The 18,173-nt window shown below is 41.8% G+C and overlaps 1 protein-coding gene across 2 annotated transcripts in view; it reads right to left on the bottom strand.

Annotated features, from left to right (window-relative positions):
• Nucleotides 1-14,312, bottom strand: part of MTHFD1 (methylenetetrahydrofolate dehydrogenase, cyclohydrolase and formyltetrahydrofolate synthetase 1) — a 91,366-nt gene extending 77,054 nt beyond the window's left edge. Inside the window, exon 1 of one of the 2 annotated variants that reach the window (XM_085895992.1) lies at nucleotides 14,154-14,312. In XM_085895992.1, the coding sequence (XP_085752118.1) occupies nucleotides 14,154-14,191 (38 nt within the window). In that variant the 5' untranslated portion in view covers nucleotides 14,192-14,312. Of the gene's footprint in view, nucleotides 1-14,015; nucleotides 14,129-14,153 lie in introns of those variants that run through there. The other variant, XM_085895991.1, reaches the window with a different exon arrangement.
• Nucleotides 14,313-18,173: the final 3,861 nt, after the last annotated feature.

The following is an 18,173-nucleotide window of genomic DNA, read 5'->3' as shown; positions in this document are numbered from 1 at the left end:
AGAAGCCTGTGACTCGAGTCAAGGCATCACATGTCAAAGCTAGCCGTGTAATAATAACTACATTCACCGACGTGTTGTGAAATGGAGTAAACTTTGCTCAAGAGTTCAAAGTGCTGCCACTGTGGCCACCACAACCACATTCCAACACAACGTTCATCAAAACCACCTCCACATCAAACCAGACTCAAGTCGAATAAAAACAAGCTGCCATATAATCACCACGCCAGCAGTATTCAGCCAACGATTGCAATTCTGAGTCAAAATGAATAACAGTCGACCCAAAACAAAACAAAAAACCTAGAAGGGCACTAGGTAGAGCGCATACCTCCACCACGTAATGTCTGATCCACGAGAACATATCGGGCCCAATACATTTTTGAAATATCGTGCTACACAGTACTATATCGTTTTTGGCCCTCTCTCTCAATGGTGAAGAATCACTTTAAAAATTAAATAATTCTCATATATGCAGATCCAGATTCAGATATTCAAAATTGAATAATTTCTTCCTTGACACGCATCCAACCCGTCCACAACTTTTTGAAATATCGTGCTATATATCGTTTTTGGCCCGATCTCTCAATGGTGTAGAATCACTTAAAAAATTCTAGTTGTCGGATCCGGATCGGGATCTTCACCAAAATCTAATCAGTTCGTCCTTGTCACTCACCAAACCTGTCCACAATTTCAACCGGATCCGTCAACAACCTTTTAAGATATCCTGCACACAAGCAAACAAAGAAACAAACAAAGAAACAGAGAGAGAGGGGGTGAAAACATAATATCCTTCAACTTCGGTGGCGGAGGTAGCAAATCATTTTGCCTACCGACTGGTCGAACGTAAGATAAAGCTCCTTTTACAAATCTCAGTGTCTAATTACTCACTCAAAAAGTCAAAATTTAATTTGTGGGGTAGGCTGGGGTAATGGTTCTAATCCAAGTCTTTGTAAAACTTGTTGGTTCGGTGTTTGACCGAAGGCGATTTGTGTGAGAATTTGGAATTTTCTATGTGACTGGCGATAGTCCGCCCCCTCTTCGTGAAATAAATCATGGGATATTTAAACTCCCGTTAACACTGACCGTGCCGGAAGACCGGTCCTCTGGGCAAAACACCAACTTGACAGTTTATAGCTGGGTCGAGATTTGAAATCCAGGCGAGCTTATAGGTGAATGTGCATTCCTCGAAGGAAGACCATCCTGCCAGCCCCATTCCTCTCGGCTCTTGGCAATATTCACTTATGTCAGCGTAAAATTATGAGGTCAAATTTACAAGAAAAGGCAAGTGTTCACATTCAGTTTGACTAAAGTTTGCGAATAACAAACCAACTTTTTATCTGCATTATAAAGCAGGAGTATCTGTGTGCCTGTCCGTCAGTCCCTGAACTACTCCCTCAGTTTTGGGGCGAGGCCCATCAAACCTTCTGTGGAACATTTTGGGGTCCCAGCAGATGTCCTAAGGTGGGTGGGAGGTTTCATAAATTTCTCAATGCAATTATGATTTTAAAGAGCAGGTTGCGGGTCACCAAACATGTTCTGAAAATTGATCAACATGATTATATGTGCATTAAATAGTTTGATGCAAACTATTGTGGTTGCCTAACTATTGAGAAAATTAATGAAATTTAACTCCGAAGTTGTTATTTCTCGAGGCTGTTGAAAAAAACACCTGCGTGCCATATATGGATGGGGACGTCACGTTCTCCAAAACAAAGCGGATGCTCACTCGCTCATTGAAGAAGTGTCCAGCTCAGCGGGCCGTTCTTTCGCTTTTTTGAGCTTGCAACTGTCTATATTATCCTTTTTTATTTTGAATTATTGTAGAACAAAGTTATTTGGATATTTGTACATCATGCCTCGTACGTGTGTCGTCATGTTTTGTGAAAATGACTGGAAAACGGGTAATCGCTCCCACCGATTCCCGAAGGGATCAAACATTCGCCGGCAGTGGATAAGATTTGTACAAACAAAACGGGCGAATTTTCCCCCAAAGAAAACGGGTAAAGAGGACCCTTTGGATAGACTTGTCATTTGTGGTGACCATTTCACAGCCGAGGATTACGAAGGCACAAACACATCTGATCACCACTCTGTGAATATGAGTTGTTGGTTGAAAAGTTCTCCAGATACTGCTCTGTCACAGAATCAACTGTTGAGTTTCAGTGAGAACAAGTCTGAAGACGACGATGGTTCACGAGCGGTATTTGACGATGTGGATTGTTTCAGAAGTCAAGGATGAAAAAAGTGATAATTTTTGACCAAGTTATAAAAATGATCAACATGATGTGGTACGGGTGACAGTTTATTCGCTGCAAAATGTCGAAAACCCAGTTTCGTTCAACAACTTTCAAAATTTGACCTTTGCATAACCTTTAAAGGTCACAAAACAATGTTGCGGACATTAAAATAAGGAAACAGGATACGTGCTATAGCTTATTGGAGTTAGTTCGTCGAAGAAGGTCGAAAACCCGGTTCGATTCCCACAACTTTGAAAATTTGACCTTTGTGGCCTTTAAAGGTCAAAGGTCGAGGATTATGACCTTTGGTGCAAAACTTCCTCTGGAACATTCCAGGAACAATATAACGTCATATAGGCTATATGGCATTTCACACTCATCGGATTATCCATACTTTGATGAAATCAGCGTAAAAACAAACTTGAAGGGGGCGCCACAGGCAAACTGGTGGGAATGGGGAAAAACGTAAATGATGAAAGTTGTCATACTCGAAGAGCACTACTTGCATACCAACTTTCATTCGAAACAGTTGAAAATCCTAGGAGCTCGATGCCCAATTTATGGATTTATTTTGACATTTCCTAAGTTCGTGACCTTGACCTTGGGACGAAAATGAAAAATCGAGCTCCGTGGGGCTATGCAGATGCCATTGGGCTAACCAAATACCGAAACCCTGCCACATTCGACAAACCCCCTCAGAGAAGATGTAACTTGAAATCGGCTAGCCCCTAAAAACACGTTTTTTGGGTGTGGCTCCACCCATAATGGGTGCAGCACGCCCATTCTCAGAAAAACACAACTAAATCATGATATGAACCTCCCACCCAAATTTTATCAGGATCGGATCAAACCCACAGAGCTATGCTCGGGACAGACAGACAGACAGACACAGAACCAATATAGTGGTCACTTACTGACTCGTGAACCAAAAACCTTGAAATGTATTCTTCAAGAGTACATGGAAAAAAAACGCATAAAATAATAAACTTTCTGAAAAACACAAGCATGAAAAAATTTCTCAACAAACATCAGCAAATTGGCCTATTTCATTTCAATTGTAAAAAATTGATCAATTTTCCACTTTTTTTTCTAAATTTGGTAGAATATTTCCCAACGAGGCTAAACATGTTTTGGTATTTATATGCCACAACAGTCTGTTGAAAGTTGGGGTTTGTTCTAACTGTTCACTTTCGCTGGGGTCAAGCTCAGCTGTCAGAAAGACTTCAACGTCAAGGCTACGGTGTACAATATATTTGGGTCCATTATTGATTCATTCTATTTCTGACTCTTGAGTGACTTGAGGGTTAAAAATTATTATATCAAGTCACAGACGAATCAAACTTTACATTATTTTATGCATCGAACAAGAAAATGAAAATCTACAAACCAATCTGTCTGGTGGAGCCTGTCAGTGTGAACTGCCGGGCAGTCAGTCCTGTCACTTGTACACAAAATAGGCCGTTTTCTGCCACTTGCAAGTGGCTCAAATTTATATGGCTCAGGACCAGAAATTCCAGAGTATAAATTCCCATCATCCTCCGACTCGTCCTCGCCAATATCGGAATGAAAACACTCAATTTCATCGCCGCTGAAATCACTCTCTAATTCGCATCTCGCCATTGTTCACACGCTGTTTCCGAATGTTCACGAAGTTTTCGGAGAAGGTGACGTCATAGCATCTTTGGTAAATTCCAGTCTGTTTTTCGATCACTGACAAAAGTTTTGACTTAAAAGTTAATTTTAGCATATTTTTAGTTTCAAGTGTAAGAAAATAATTGCCCAACAATTATTAATGTGATTACAACCTTCGAATCAGGCGAAGTTATCAGCGACCCAAAACCTGTTCTTTAATTTTCGATCCGTACGAACGGAGTCTATATTTGTTTACCTTACGAGTGTTTCTGACGTTGTATTTTGTTAAATTAATGGTGTAGTAAGTATTAATTTGTGATTGAAATGAAAATATCGAGAGATTGAGATTAAAGCAGAATGAGGAAATTATGTGAGGGTTTTCATCGGTGGCATTTGCGGATTCGACATTGTGACATTTTAGAATTATCACCCATCTTACTTATGTTGTGGTCAGCTGCAGTAAGTTTTTTTTCCCCCAAGTCTTTCACGAACTAGCTGTCCATGCCTGACGTTTGACTGTAGGTGTCACAGGAATGTGGAATTTATTGATGTAAACTGTTTTTTTTTTAGATGTAGGTCCTTTCCCATGCATAGCACGAGTACCTTGCTAGTCTACTACAAATAGACGAGGTGTGTATGTGTGTGTGGGGGGGGGAGGGGGGCAAGCTTTTGTGGCGCTTTCTGATGTGGAAGATGATAAACAAAACTTATCATCATGACCTACTGAGTCGATTAGGCCAATTAACTATAAACAAAAATCCAGAAAGAACTCCCATGTTAAGGTTTTTATAGCAACTCAATAGGTCCTTCCACAGCGTGGTATTCTGATTACAAAATAAATAACAAAAACAACTGGAACGGCACTCGTAGAGCACATAGTCTCTCTTCGCGCATTCATTCTGAACGAAAATAAAAATAAAAACAACGTCAACTGAACACGCTACTGTTATGGCTCATATATCCGTATCATCCATGCACCCATGCATCCATGCAAATAAATATGTCACATAATTTCTTGACATGGGTTGTGAACGTCATAAATTTAATTCTTCACCAACATCGAGTTATAGATCAAATATAAGAAGTTTCAAATTTTTTTCGATGAAGATTTAAATTAAACCAATTATGGCTGGAATACCACTTCACTGATGACATCATTATTATCACCCTATATACCCCCATGTTGAGTTGATGACATATGCCAAGTTTCAATTTTTTTCGTTGAGCGGTTTCAGAGAAAATGTCGTCGAAATATTTTCCCTTTAATTCAATGTCTACCATACCACGTGACCGATGACATCAGAGTTAGCAATAAGCCTCGTGTTGGCTTAACGGTTTGGGTGGCTGGCTTAAGATCTTTGGGTCCTGAGTTCAAGCCCATGTCAGTTCGTTGAATCAACACCAGGTGGGTTGACTCAGCCTGTCATCCTTCCGAGGTCGGCAAAATGAGTACCAGCTTTCTGGTAACAGGGGGAATTGCATCATCTGCATAGCTGTGCCTCCAGAAAATGATGCAGCCAAACAGCCAAAGACAGCATACAAATAAATAAATAAATAAATGACTTGGCAATACAATATTCTCCATGGGGAGTTCCTCCTACGTTTAAAGTTTTGCATCGATTGGACAAGTGGTTTCAAAGAAAAACATTCTTAAAGGCGAAAATATGAAGACGGGACGCAGATAGACAGACACACTGACAGTGGCATTGCAATAGTCTTGCATCCCCTTCGGGTGAGACCAATGATAACATTGTACCAAAGCATATATTAATTAATACTAATAATACTAACAATGATAACAGGAGTATCATATGGCAATAATACCAATGAACGTATAATCCCTGCCCTGGCCTCAGCTCATCTGGGCTTGGTGAAAGGACAGCTAATGCTCAAGCAGTTCAGCAGGCGGGTATGCAACAATGCTGTGAAGACCAATGAAAATTTGGTTCATCGGACCAACAGACCCACTAGTGTTGTCAAGTGAAGGAAAACCTCAAAAGGAAATTATTTTGGCATGACCCTAATATAAAATAGTTGATTTGCAAAGAACTTCAATGCAGGATGAGGCCACAAGGTCCATCAGGTCTGCACAATGGTTGTCAACATAAGGCTGTTTGTCTGTACTTGATTGTTTAAAATGCAGCGTCAAGCAAGGAAACAGCACGTATCATTTTATAAATCATGGGCACGACTCGGCCGGGGTTTCAATTGCTGACTTAGCATACCCAGAGCCAACGATAGAAAGAATGGGATTTGAACCTGGGACCTCCAGCACCCAAAGCGAGAATCGTATCCCAAGACCAACGAGCCAGGAAATAAACCCTCCGTCCCAAGACCAATCAATAAGTGCGCCGTCCCTCATGCAGATGTTAAACTGGGGGTCCCATCTGCCGGCATTAGTTGGTGGACGTTAAAGATTCAATGGTGTCCTTCACGAAGATGAGGCAAGCTATTGACAGCACTCCAAACACAAGACAAAATTCCTGCCCTGATGTCCTGAGTTGGAGTGGCGACCCGACTAAGATTGTAGCCTAATAACCGATTTAGCAGCATCAATGATCTGCATCGAGTGCAGTACATGATGATGGTGATGGTGATACTGGACTTAATGACTAAATTGACATTTTTGAGGCAACTTCAAGAATGCAATTTAACAACATATATAGTTTTGCTTTCAAAAGGTTATCTTGGAAGACAGAGGGCTTCACACAAAAGGTTTCGCAATTCTGCCCATGATGTTGGTTTCCTGGACTTTTTTTCCCCCGCACAGCTCGATCCAATATGGCCCAGAGGTGTTCAATGGGATTCATCTCAAGAGACTGACTTCGCCATGGAGGTCACTTGATCCCATTTCTGTCCTGCCATTCTTTGGTCTTTTTCACAGTGTGGTATGGAGCTCTGGGCTGCCCTACACCCTCTCATAGCGCGGCCCAGCGCAGAGCAGAGCTCCCGTCCTCAAGCGATCCTCCAACCCAGATCTCCGACCCAATCTTCCATGAACAGAGTGTTTTTGACCATCTGACCAGTGGAGAAGACGGGGAGACGTCCATCCTCAAGGATAGAAATGTATATCTTAGTGTTGATGTTGCCAACACACTCCACAAGTTCTGACCAAACAGTGCTCCAGATTGCTCCCCACACCGTCGCTGAAAAACCACCGTGTTCGACAGTTGGCTGCAATCGGTTTTAAAAAAAAAACTCTTGGCTGGAAAGTGTCTAGACCCATACACGTCCACCGTCAGAAAATTGAGCAAATTGTGACTCATCTGAAAAAAAAATTACAGTTTGCCAAAACTCCAAGGGTCTGTTGGCCAACTCGTCAGCCACTTCTTTCTCCTTTGAAGTTTGAATGTTGGCTGGTATCAGAAGAGGTTTTCTCTGAGCTGCTCTCTCATAGTAGCCCAGCTGATGAAGGTATCGCATGGCAGTTCAAAGAACAAATTTAATTTTTTTTTCTTTCCAGATATACATAAAAAAAAAAGAAACGTGGGAGAAACTATAATAATTATTAAACGGAACAAAAATAAAGCAACTACCAGAACTAAAACGCAATTACATCGCAAGTTGTTGTTCTTGTGCACAAAACCGTTAATGGCGGTTCAAATTCGCGTTGAACCCGTTTTCAAAATGAGGAGCAAACACGATGCAGATTCATAATTTTTGATGCAATTTCTCCTTCTATTCTGGTGTTGGCAAACGATATGGTTCCCAAATCACATTTCCCCAATTGAATGCCTGCTCTGAAAATAAATAAATAAAAGAAAACAAAAACAGTGGAACAGCAACAAAACAAGAAACATCGAGTCCGTTAAGATTCATGGACAATTAGCTGCAGTTTGGTGGCGATGGTCAAAGTCAAATGTGAACGACCCTCGCAATTCTACAAATGGTGAAACACCAACTCTGCGTTGGCTGTGGCCTGTTTCAGCAACGATGTCATTCGTCAGAAAACATGTGGGCAACATTTTACTCTGGGGTCACCAATCTTGAAAAAGGGGCAGGGGGCTTTGCAATCTCCATTTCAGACGGTTTCATAAAACCTTTATTACAACCAGAAACTAGAACGGGCACTCATAGAGCGCATACCTTCGCCGCTACTACTTTTTTTGTTCTTGGTATGAGTGTGGGGAACTGGTTTCATATGAATGGTCTTATGACACAAACCACATATCTATAATGTCATGACCCCCCCCCCGACTTTCGGGGGCTACGGACTAAACAACAATCAACTCACGTTGTTTTGGCGAGTCTTCACTCGCAAGCTCGGTGAATACAACGTTTCAACAAGAGAAGGTAATCTCGTTTGATGCTGGTTTCATGCAAATCGAATAAGAATTGACTAAGTTATGCCGAAAACCGCATATTTTTCAAGGGCGTGACCCCCCCCCCGACATTTTACCCCAGCCGGTGACATGTGTTATGACGTCATTGTGTCACAAGATTGGGCATTAAATTCTGAACATTTTGGTGCTGGGTTCATGTAAAGCGGACACGAATTGACCGCGTTATGACAAAAACCGCATATTTTTCAAGGTCGTGACCCCCCTGACCTTTGACCCCAAACCGGTAACAAGAGTATGGGCGTCATTGTGTCATATTGCATATCACAAGATGAGGCGTTGAATTCTGAACATTTTGGCGTTAGTTGCATGCAAATTGAATAAAAATTGACCGTGTTATCGTAAAAAGACGATTTTGACCTTTTCGTGACCTTGACCTTGACCTTTGACCCGAACGATCCCAAAATCTAATCGAATGCTTCCTGGCTAATAACCAATCATCCCACCAAATTTCATGCAATTCGGTTTAATACTTTTTGAGTTATACGAATCACAAGATTACAAATAAATAAATAAATAAATAAATAAATAAATAAATAAATACACGCCGACCAAAACATAACCTTTGGCAGAATGCGAAGGTAATGAGAACCGCACTCGGTAGAGTGTATACCTCCGCCAGGCTGAACAGTTTACGTTTTGGATCCCACTGATAGGCCGGATCTGGATCCGGACCTGAACCAAAGTCGAATCAGCTTGTTCTTGTCACCGAACAAACTCATCCACCAAGTTTGTCCGAATCCGTCCACAACTTTTTGAGATATCCTGCAATATATTGTTTTTGGCCTTATCTCTCGATGGTGAAGAATCACTTCTTGATTTGCCTCCGCCACCGAAGGTGAAGGTTATGTTTTCATCCCTTTCTGCCTGTTTGTCTGTTAGTGTACAGGATATCTCAACAAGTTGTGGACGGATCCAGATGAAATTTTGTGTACTGGTCCGATGTGTGACAAGGACGAACTGATTCGATTTTGATGAAGATTCGGATCCGGATTCGACTACTAGAATTTTTTGAAGTGATTCTTCACCATTGAGAGATATGGCCAAAAACGATGAGCATGATATCTCAAAAAGTTGTGGACGGATTCGGACGAAACTTGGTGGTCAGGATGGGTGTGTGACCCCGACTAATTGATTAGATTTTGGTGAAGATCTGAATCCACATCTGGATAAGAGAATTATTAAATTATTAAAGTGATTCTTCACCATTGAGAGATTGGGCTCAAAAAGGATATAGTACTGTATAGCACGATATTTCAAAAATGTAATGGGCCCGATATGTTCTCGTGGATCAGGCATTACGTGGTGGGGATGTGCGCTCTACCCAGTGCCCTTCCAGATTTTATCTACAATGTCGAGGCTCATATAAGAGCAAACACACAGAACGCACAAGGGATACAGGAGACAAGAGGGGTGGGAGAGGGAAGGACAAAACAGTGGGGAACAGAGACAGTAGGAAAACTGTGGAAGGGAGAGGAATGGGGCGGGGAACACGGGGTATACAAGAAGGACACTCCAGGGACTTTCAGGAAGGAATGTAGGGAATTTGAAGGAGGTGGGTTTGGGATGGATTAACGGGGGTAGAAAAGATCATGGTTTTGGATGGGGGAAGATGAGAGATGGTGGTGAACAGCTGTTTTGAAAACCTGGAGGGAAGAGTGGGATTGAAGAGAGTGTGGGAGTTTGTTCCAAAGGCGGGAAAAAAAAGAGAAATGGAAGTTAAAAAAAAAAATTTTGTTAGGATTTGATCTTCACCTAAATCCAGGATCTGGATTTGAATCTTCACCTAAAATCAAATTAATTAGTCCTTGTTACAGACACAGCCTGTCTACCAAGTTTCGTCGTCCTGTTATCGTAACAGGCTGTGGGAAAGAAACTGCTAGAGGTGAGTGCTTGGATCCCGATGCTCAGCCAGGAATCCAAGTCAAACCTTGCTCAATAAGAATAACTGACTCCTTGTAACTTCGTGTGAACTGTAAAGGAGCGAAAGTAAAATTATTTTGGAAGCTCAACAGCCCAAAGTGACACTTCTTTCGACTCTACGAAGACCATCAGTCTCAGGAAGTAATAATGTTGTGGGCTGGTGCTCAGTGGAGATAAACGACCATGAGGTGGAGCAGTAGAGCCGTCTCCCACCGAACACCCGGAATTTACGTCGTGACTCTCGGACAACTCCGAAGGTCACGGCTCCCTTAGCAGTCACGGCTCCCTTAGCAGACCGGGGACGCCAATATTTTGACCGCGTGGCATAGGGTTAATTGTCTCGATCTCCAATATACCTAAATAACCACGCGGTCTCACTACCGGGGAAACCACACCCTCGGCTGACTTTTTCCGAACCGAGTCGCTGTTACTGACTCGGATCCGGCGTAACCGAGCGGAAGTTACCAGAGCCGTGCCGGACCAAATGAATGATTTACGGCACCGACAGCCTCACTAATTCTCAATATGTACCGTGCTGAGTCAATGGGAGAGAGCACAGAAAACGAACTGGGACATTTAACACGGAGGGTTATTTATAAACAATAACCGGGGAGGGGAGCACACAAAGAGCAGAGTTATCCGAATAAAAGAAATGCAGGCAATGTGCAGTGAGCGAAAAGCACTTAACAGTTAAGAACTACTTAACAGACTGGTGACACACACACACACACACACACACACACACACACACACACACACACACACACACACACACACACACACACACACACACAGTGGCCGTGTCCTTTATTTGGCCCTTCAGCTTGGGAGGGAAAGGCGAGCTGAGGGCAGGGGCCTATTCTTGCACCTATCCACCTCGTGTGGTCTGGTCGAGCTTGTCCAGTGGCGGGACTCGAACCCACCACCACAACGCAGCACCAAGCTTCAGGGACGAGGAATGACGCAACGGACGCCAGCCAGCACGGGAACGGACCAGACGAGACGAGCAAGGTCAAGGTTTTTCAAGGTCGTGACCCCCCTGACCTTTGACCCCTAACCGGTAACAAGAGTATGGGCGTCATTGTGTCATATTGCATATCACAAGATGAGGCGTTGAATTCTGAACATTTTGGCGTTAGTTGTATGCAAATTGAATAAACATTGACCGTGTTATCGTAAAAAGACGATTTTGACCTTTTCGTGACCTTGACTTTTGACCCGAACGATCCCAAAATCTAATCGAATGCTTCCTGGCTAATAACCAATCATCCCACCAAATTTCATGCAATTCGGTTTAATACTTTTTGAGTTATACGAATCACAAGATTACAAATAAATAAATAAATAAATAAATAAATACACACTGACCAAAACATAACCTTTCGCAGAATGCGAAGGTAAAAAAAGATGAAATCATTGAGTTCGCGAATGACCGAATGAAAGAACATCAGCCCAGAAAGGACGACAGGGAACTTTAAGAGTTATGTATTGTCTTTGGCGGTGGTGAGCCTGAACGAGGCTTTCACTTTCGTCGTCCGGGCGCCCTACATAGAGCCAGGTGGATGGCTAAAGCTATCTATTCCCTCAAGCTGTACTTGTTTCGCGGGCAGATCAAGTTGACAAAGAGAGAAGAAAAGGGCCTACTTGATCTGGGCCACTTCCAAGTACAAATCTACGTCAAAGCGTGGTTTACTGCCCCGAATTCCATCTCGGCTAGTGCGAACGACCTGACATTGTTAAAACGAATGGATAAATATTCCGAAGTGAACGTTGATATATCTAAGGCAACGGTGAAAAAGTTGCTGGGACAGCTGTGGTATTTATCGGTAGAACTGATACCATTATGTCTATTTGACCGAAACGTGTCAATTGAGACAAAAATAAAAATATCTCAAACTCCAAAAGAACAAGACGACGGGCGATGATGAAGCATCGAAAAGAGCAGTTGTTCATCAGAAAGATATCATGCGTCGAAAACCGGAAGATTTCGCATCTCCGAGAAGCAGAAGTTTTTTTTGATGTCCTGACATTTGAACTCTGACTTTCTGCGCAAAGACCCGGATCAATGGGATACTGAAGATAGTTTCGTACAGAGCCGTACTATCGTCAGCAAGCTGAAACTTGTGAATGACTGTGCAGAGCGTGGTGTCGCCCTTGGCGACTGAGTACAACAGTCTTATTACGTACGATGAGGAACAAAAGCAGTACCGATTGCAAGCGGTAACTGATCACCGAAAACGATTCCTGGACTGTAAGACATCAACTTTGAACAAGTGAACTATAGCTCTTGTCCCGTCTGTTCAAAGACTCTGTCTGCAAACTGCGGAGTTCGAAAAACGCGAAAAAATACATTAAAATCTTGATTTTTTTTTTTTTTTAGACTTTTCAAGTTTCACTGAGACCGACTGGAAAAATCTTGCCAAGTTCAACAATATTTTTCTGCAGTATTTCAGATTCTAATGCACCAGAAAACATCAGACATTACATGTTGATGTCATTTTGGCATAAGATTTAAAAAAAGAAAAATATAAAATGAATTTCTCTTTTTTTCAAATTTCGATGGACGGAAGCAACCCCTAAAATATTTTTTTTGGGGGTTCATATTTTTATATATATTTTTTTTCTCATAAATATCAACCTAAATTCGGGTTAGCCCCTTGAAATTTCCCAAAAAAAATAAAATAAGGACAGCCCTAGACGACCCCTTATTAAACACATCCACAAGCCCACACCTTCTGATTCCCTCTGCCACCGAAGTTGGATGGCGGTCACCCCTGTCTCTGTCTGTCTGTTTGTTTGTATGTTTGTTGGTCTGTGAGTGCCATAACTCGCCAACACTTTCAGATATCTTCGTCAAACGTTACCAGAGCATTCCGAAGGACAAAAGTGAGGCGGTCAATGTTTTTTGACAATATATGTCAAAGGTCAAGGTGACAGTGACGTCATTTGCATGATTTTCATCAAACCCATCACCCTACCACCTGACATCTTGCTTGTCTGTGAACAGGATATCTCAAAAACTTCTGGACGGATTCGTACGAAACTTGGTGTGCGAGTTGGTCAGGTGACAAAAACAAGGTAATAAAATTTTAGTTCAGGTTCGAATCCAGATCGGGCCTTTCAGTGAGATAGAAAATGTCAACGAATCAGCCTGGTGGAGGTATGCTCTGTTCCCAGTGGCCGTTCGAGATCCTCATGAAACCTCTCAAGTAATGAACGAGATCTTTAGTCTGTTAATGAACCAATTAGCACGCCACAGGACCTGCCGGTAGAAGCAGAAGTGTTGCAGATCTCACATCTATCTATAATTCCGTGTGTGTGTGTGTCTGTGTGTGTCTGTGTGTGTCTGTGTGTGTCTGTGTGTGTCTGTGCGTGTCTGTGTGTGTCTGTGCGTGTCTGTGCGTGTCTGTGCGTGTGTGTGCGTGTGTGTGCGTCTGTGTGTGTCTGTGTGTGTCTGTGTGTGTCTGTGTGTGTCTGTGTGTGTCTGTGTGTGTGTGACTGCTGTTTCTCGACAACCACTAGTCCGATCTAATTGAAACTTGCCAGGTATATTGCTGGGGACCTGAGTTTGTGCTTTTTCAAGGTTTGATATTAATCGGACAAGTGGTTCCCAAGTTATGGCCATTTATTTACCAAGCCAATGACAGGACACGGTGCTATGACGTTACAATTCTTCTTGTTCGTTTGATATGACGTCACAATTGACGCTGGGGACCTGAGTATGTGCCTTTTCAAGGTTTGATTTATTTATTTATTTTTTGCTCGTACGGCCACGCACTATTTTTTAAAAAAAAACACAGCAAGGTGCACCCACAACACGTAGCGGTTATAGACTAGGAGTGACCCCGAGTCGATGTAAAGTGCTCAATATTACTCTCTCTCTCACCAAGCAAAGAACCGCCAAGTGCGTTTTAACTCCACTTTAAAACGCCAATAGGTGACGGAATGGGCGCGAAACGGACTCGAACGATCCCCAACAAACATCAGCGGCGATCGCGGTACTAACGGTGCAACGATCACTCACGCAGCGACGGTCTTGCCGTGCAGTAACGTGGCAGGCATGGTCTCTGGTGATGGAGCAAGTGTGAGGCAACCGATGGAAACACTGCACTATCAACTTTCACAAACTCAAACAAACAACACGTGTTTTTACAATGAATTCTGAGGGGACACTTTGTCTTTGTTGTTGTTGTTGTTGTTGTTTTTTATTTTTATTTTCCTCCATTATGTAGGACAATATATTCACATTTTGGGCTTTTTAAAAATCTCAAACTTATTCGTACATGTTACACTTCGTTTATATTTCGTTTGCCAAAAAAAATTATGAAAAATAAATTGACGTTCGAAAAATATCAAGCAACGTTTTTCACAACACACCGCCTCAGGTAGTCATTTTTCGTATACCGTCAAATTCACAACGGAGAAGGCAATGGACTGGCACGAATCATGTAAATAACATACAGCATAAATAATAATATTTTAAAACCAGACCGATAATACTGTAAAATTCTTTAATAAATGAACAGGGAAAAATATGTTGGCACAACTATGAAAGACAAATTTATCTGTCCTATGACAAGGCCTCATAGCCTCGGGACTCTTACGCATTGACTTATACATTGTGTGCATGCTAATACAAGTTACTTATCAACTCTAGAGTCTATACAAGTCCGATAAATCCGTCGTCCGTCCGAATAGTCCGATAAATCCGACGTGCTGTCGCTTTCTTTTATTATTCTCTTTTTTTCATTGTTTTCTACTGGTGCTACATGACGACAGTAGGAATAAAATAAATAAAAATGCAATAGAACGTCAGATTTATCGGACTACTCGAGACAATTGTGTCACAAGGTGTGTTCTGCACACAAGTTTTCATTGTATCCAGACAGCGAGATTGCTTCGTTTTATGCGCGAAGAGATACGCCCGATGACATGCGCCGGCCTTGTTGGTGATTAATTCGCCGTGGAGAAACATGTCCGCTGCGCTGTTCACGTCACCTCACTAAAATATTTCTGATATCGAGCAGTATGCAAGTCGAATTTACATTATTGAATTACGAATAGGATTTAGTCTAACCAGTTGTTATTGCCAAGTCTTCCTTCGATGTCCTCCCGATCATCCTGAACTCCGGGAATTTCATCGCCAGTTTCCTCTGCTTATCCTGTTTCAGGCTCGAACTGCTAAGGCCGTATTTCATTTCCAGCTGCCTGAACTTCACCTCCCGCGACTACGTTATCCGACAATTCTCCATGTGATTCAAACCAAAATCCTTCATTTCTCTCACACTCACTGTCGCTACCAGACAAATCAAAGTCCATGCCATCCATTATTCAAAAACAAATGTTTTTTTTTTTTTAAAGCAGAAATGAACGAAGCGATTGAGTCGACCAATCGAATGTGGAAACGCACAGGAAGCCAATAGAATCACGTAGACCACCAACCAGAGTAATTAATGTGCAGCCTTTGTCGTTCTGGAGATGACGTCATGTGGGTTACGCCCCTTTCAGTAGATTTCGGCAGAATTTTTAGAGGCGTTCCCTAAGAGGTTTGTTTTTTTTATTTTACATTTTATAGAACGAGTAACCAGGCGTAGTGGCGTGCACCTGTAATCCGGATACTCGGAGGCTTGGGTTGGAGGATCGCTTGAGGACGGGAGCTCCGCTCTGCGCTGGGAGGAGGGGAGCCCATTCGATTCCCGCAAACAGAATTCAAAAAGCTTGCCTAGTTTCGGAGATAATACTTTAGGCGATTTCCATTTGCGGAGATATTTTGATGTCATAACTTTTTTCTAGGAGGAATTTTCAAAATCGGAGATGGTTACTGTCTGCGCAGGGTATTTTTACATATATACGCCAAGTTTCAGGAGGTTCCGATGAAAACTGTAGGCTGTGAAACAAAAAAGTCCACAAGAAGAAGATGAAGAACAACAACGTGAGTAAGACTTAGAGATCCTCCACGAGGATCTAAAAAAAATTGAACATAATTTTCTCTGAAACAACTGAACGAAAAAAAATTGAAACTTGACACACGTCATCAACTCCCCATGTGGGTATATCGGGTGATAACGATGACGTCATTGGAGAAGTGGCATTCCAGCCATAATTGGTTGAATTTAAAATCTCATATAAAAACTCTGAAACTTCTTATATCTGAACTATGACCCGATGTGAGTGAAAGACCACCGACCAGCTTGCGGTGAGAGTGTGAGAGGCCCAAAGACTCAGCCTTATCGCGGGAGATGCCAACAATCTGAAATGCCTTGGTTTCCACAGCGTGGAGCCGAGAAAGGTGGGAGGCAGGAGCACCAGCCCAGAGGGGAGAGCAGTACTCCATTATATTTATGATGTTCATAACCCATGCCAAGAAACTATTTGACACATGAATGATATGGGTATATGGGCGGCCATAATAGCAGTGGGCCAAAATGGTCGCGTGTCCGGTTAATGATGATATTTTTGCTCAGACTGAATGCATGACGCGACATCTAGCTATGGCTCTACGAGTGCCGTTCTAGTAATTTTTGATGGCTCTGATCACCTGAAAAGATTTTGTCTTCTTTGAGTTCCTCATTCTTTTATTTTGTTAATGACACCAAAAAAAGTGTACAAACAGTGAAGTAGAAGCTTGTAGAATGAAGCCTTTGGAGATGTTTAAGATAATGAAGGGTTACAGACAAAATAAGTGCAGAAGTTTTTCAGCAGAATCGGAGTAACAGTTTAAGAGTGAAGAAGAGGAGAGTTAGGGCGGTATAGTAATTGGCAGGGGTCTTTCATTCAATGAGTAGTGAATGCATGGAATTTTCTCGATGCAAAAGCAGTGACAACTAGAGGGGGAGCACTCGGGAGAGTGCAAAACCTCCGCCGCCAATACTGCTGGGTCACTCAAGTGAACCTTATATCTTATTCATTAAATATGATGTCAACAGTGCTGAGAGTTATAGTTCTTTTCTCCAACATTTTTTTTTTGGGGGGAGGGGGTTGGAAATCACTTAAAACATGTAAAAATGCAAAAAAAAAAAATCGAAATTTTTGTGAAAAAAAAGTTGCAAAAATTTTTTTTCTCTAACAATTTTTTTGGGGGGGGTTGGAAATCACTTAAAACATGTAGAAATGCAAAAAAAAAAATTTTTTCCTTTTTTTTGGGGGGGTAACAATTTCTTGGGGAGAGGGTTGGAAATCCCTTAAAACATGTAAAAATGCAAAAAAAAAATTTTGCTCAAACATTTTTGGGGGGGTTGGAAATCACTGAAAATATGTAGAAATGCAAAAAAAAAAAATTTCTCTAACAATTTTTTTTGGGGGGGTTGGAAATCACTGAAAACATGAAGAAATGCAAAAAAAATTTCTCTATTTTTTGGGGGGGGTAACAATATTTTTGGGGGTTGGAAATCACTTAAAACATGTAGAAATGCAAAGAAAAATTTCTCTAACAATTTTTTTTGGGGAGGTAACAATTTTTTTGGGGGTTGGAAATCACTTAAAACATGTAGAAATGCAATAAAAAATATCTATTTTTGGGGGGGGGAGGGTAAAAAAAAATTGGGGGGGGGGGTTGGAAATCAGTTAAAACATGTAGAAATGCAAAAAAAATAAAAAAAATTCTCTAAATTTTTTTTTGGGGGGGGGGACCAAGTCCAAATTTAATGGCATGATCCTTGGACCATACCTAACCCCCCCCACCAAGTTTCGTTGAAATCCGTCGAGGAGTTTTTCCGTAATACTGTTCACAAACAAACAAACAAACAAGCAAACAAACAAACAGAACAGGGTGAAAACAATAACCTCCATCCATCTTCGAAGATGGCGGAGGTCAATAAAGTGGGCTGGATTCTTTGAAACATTTCGTTGGATAGGTATCTGGAAGTAGTGCTGTGGGGATGAGGGAGTACAGTACTAAATACCTCGTGGCTGTGTGTATTTATGGGATTGGAAATATATGTTGTCAATATTACACCTGCAATAGAGTTTATACTAGGACACTTTGTCCAATGGAGCCTTGAAAAAAACAAGCGGACATGGACGAGTTCTGCGAGCAGCAAATTTG

This window comes from Eptatretus burgeri, chromosome 9 (genome assembly GCF_056783735.1).
Source record: "Eptatretus burgeri isolate ZD-2024b chromosome 9, Ebu_testis_v1, whole genome shotgun sequence".
NCBI classification, from domain to species: domain Eukaryota; kingdom Metazoa; phylum Chordata; class Myxini; order Myxiniformes; family Myxinidae; genus Eptatretus; species Eptatretus burgeri.
Note: the sequence above shows the minus strand (reverse complement) of the source record. Positions and strands in the feature narration are given on the sequence as shown.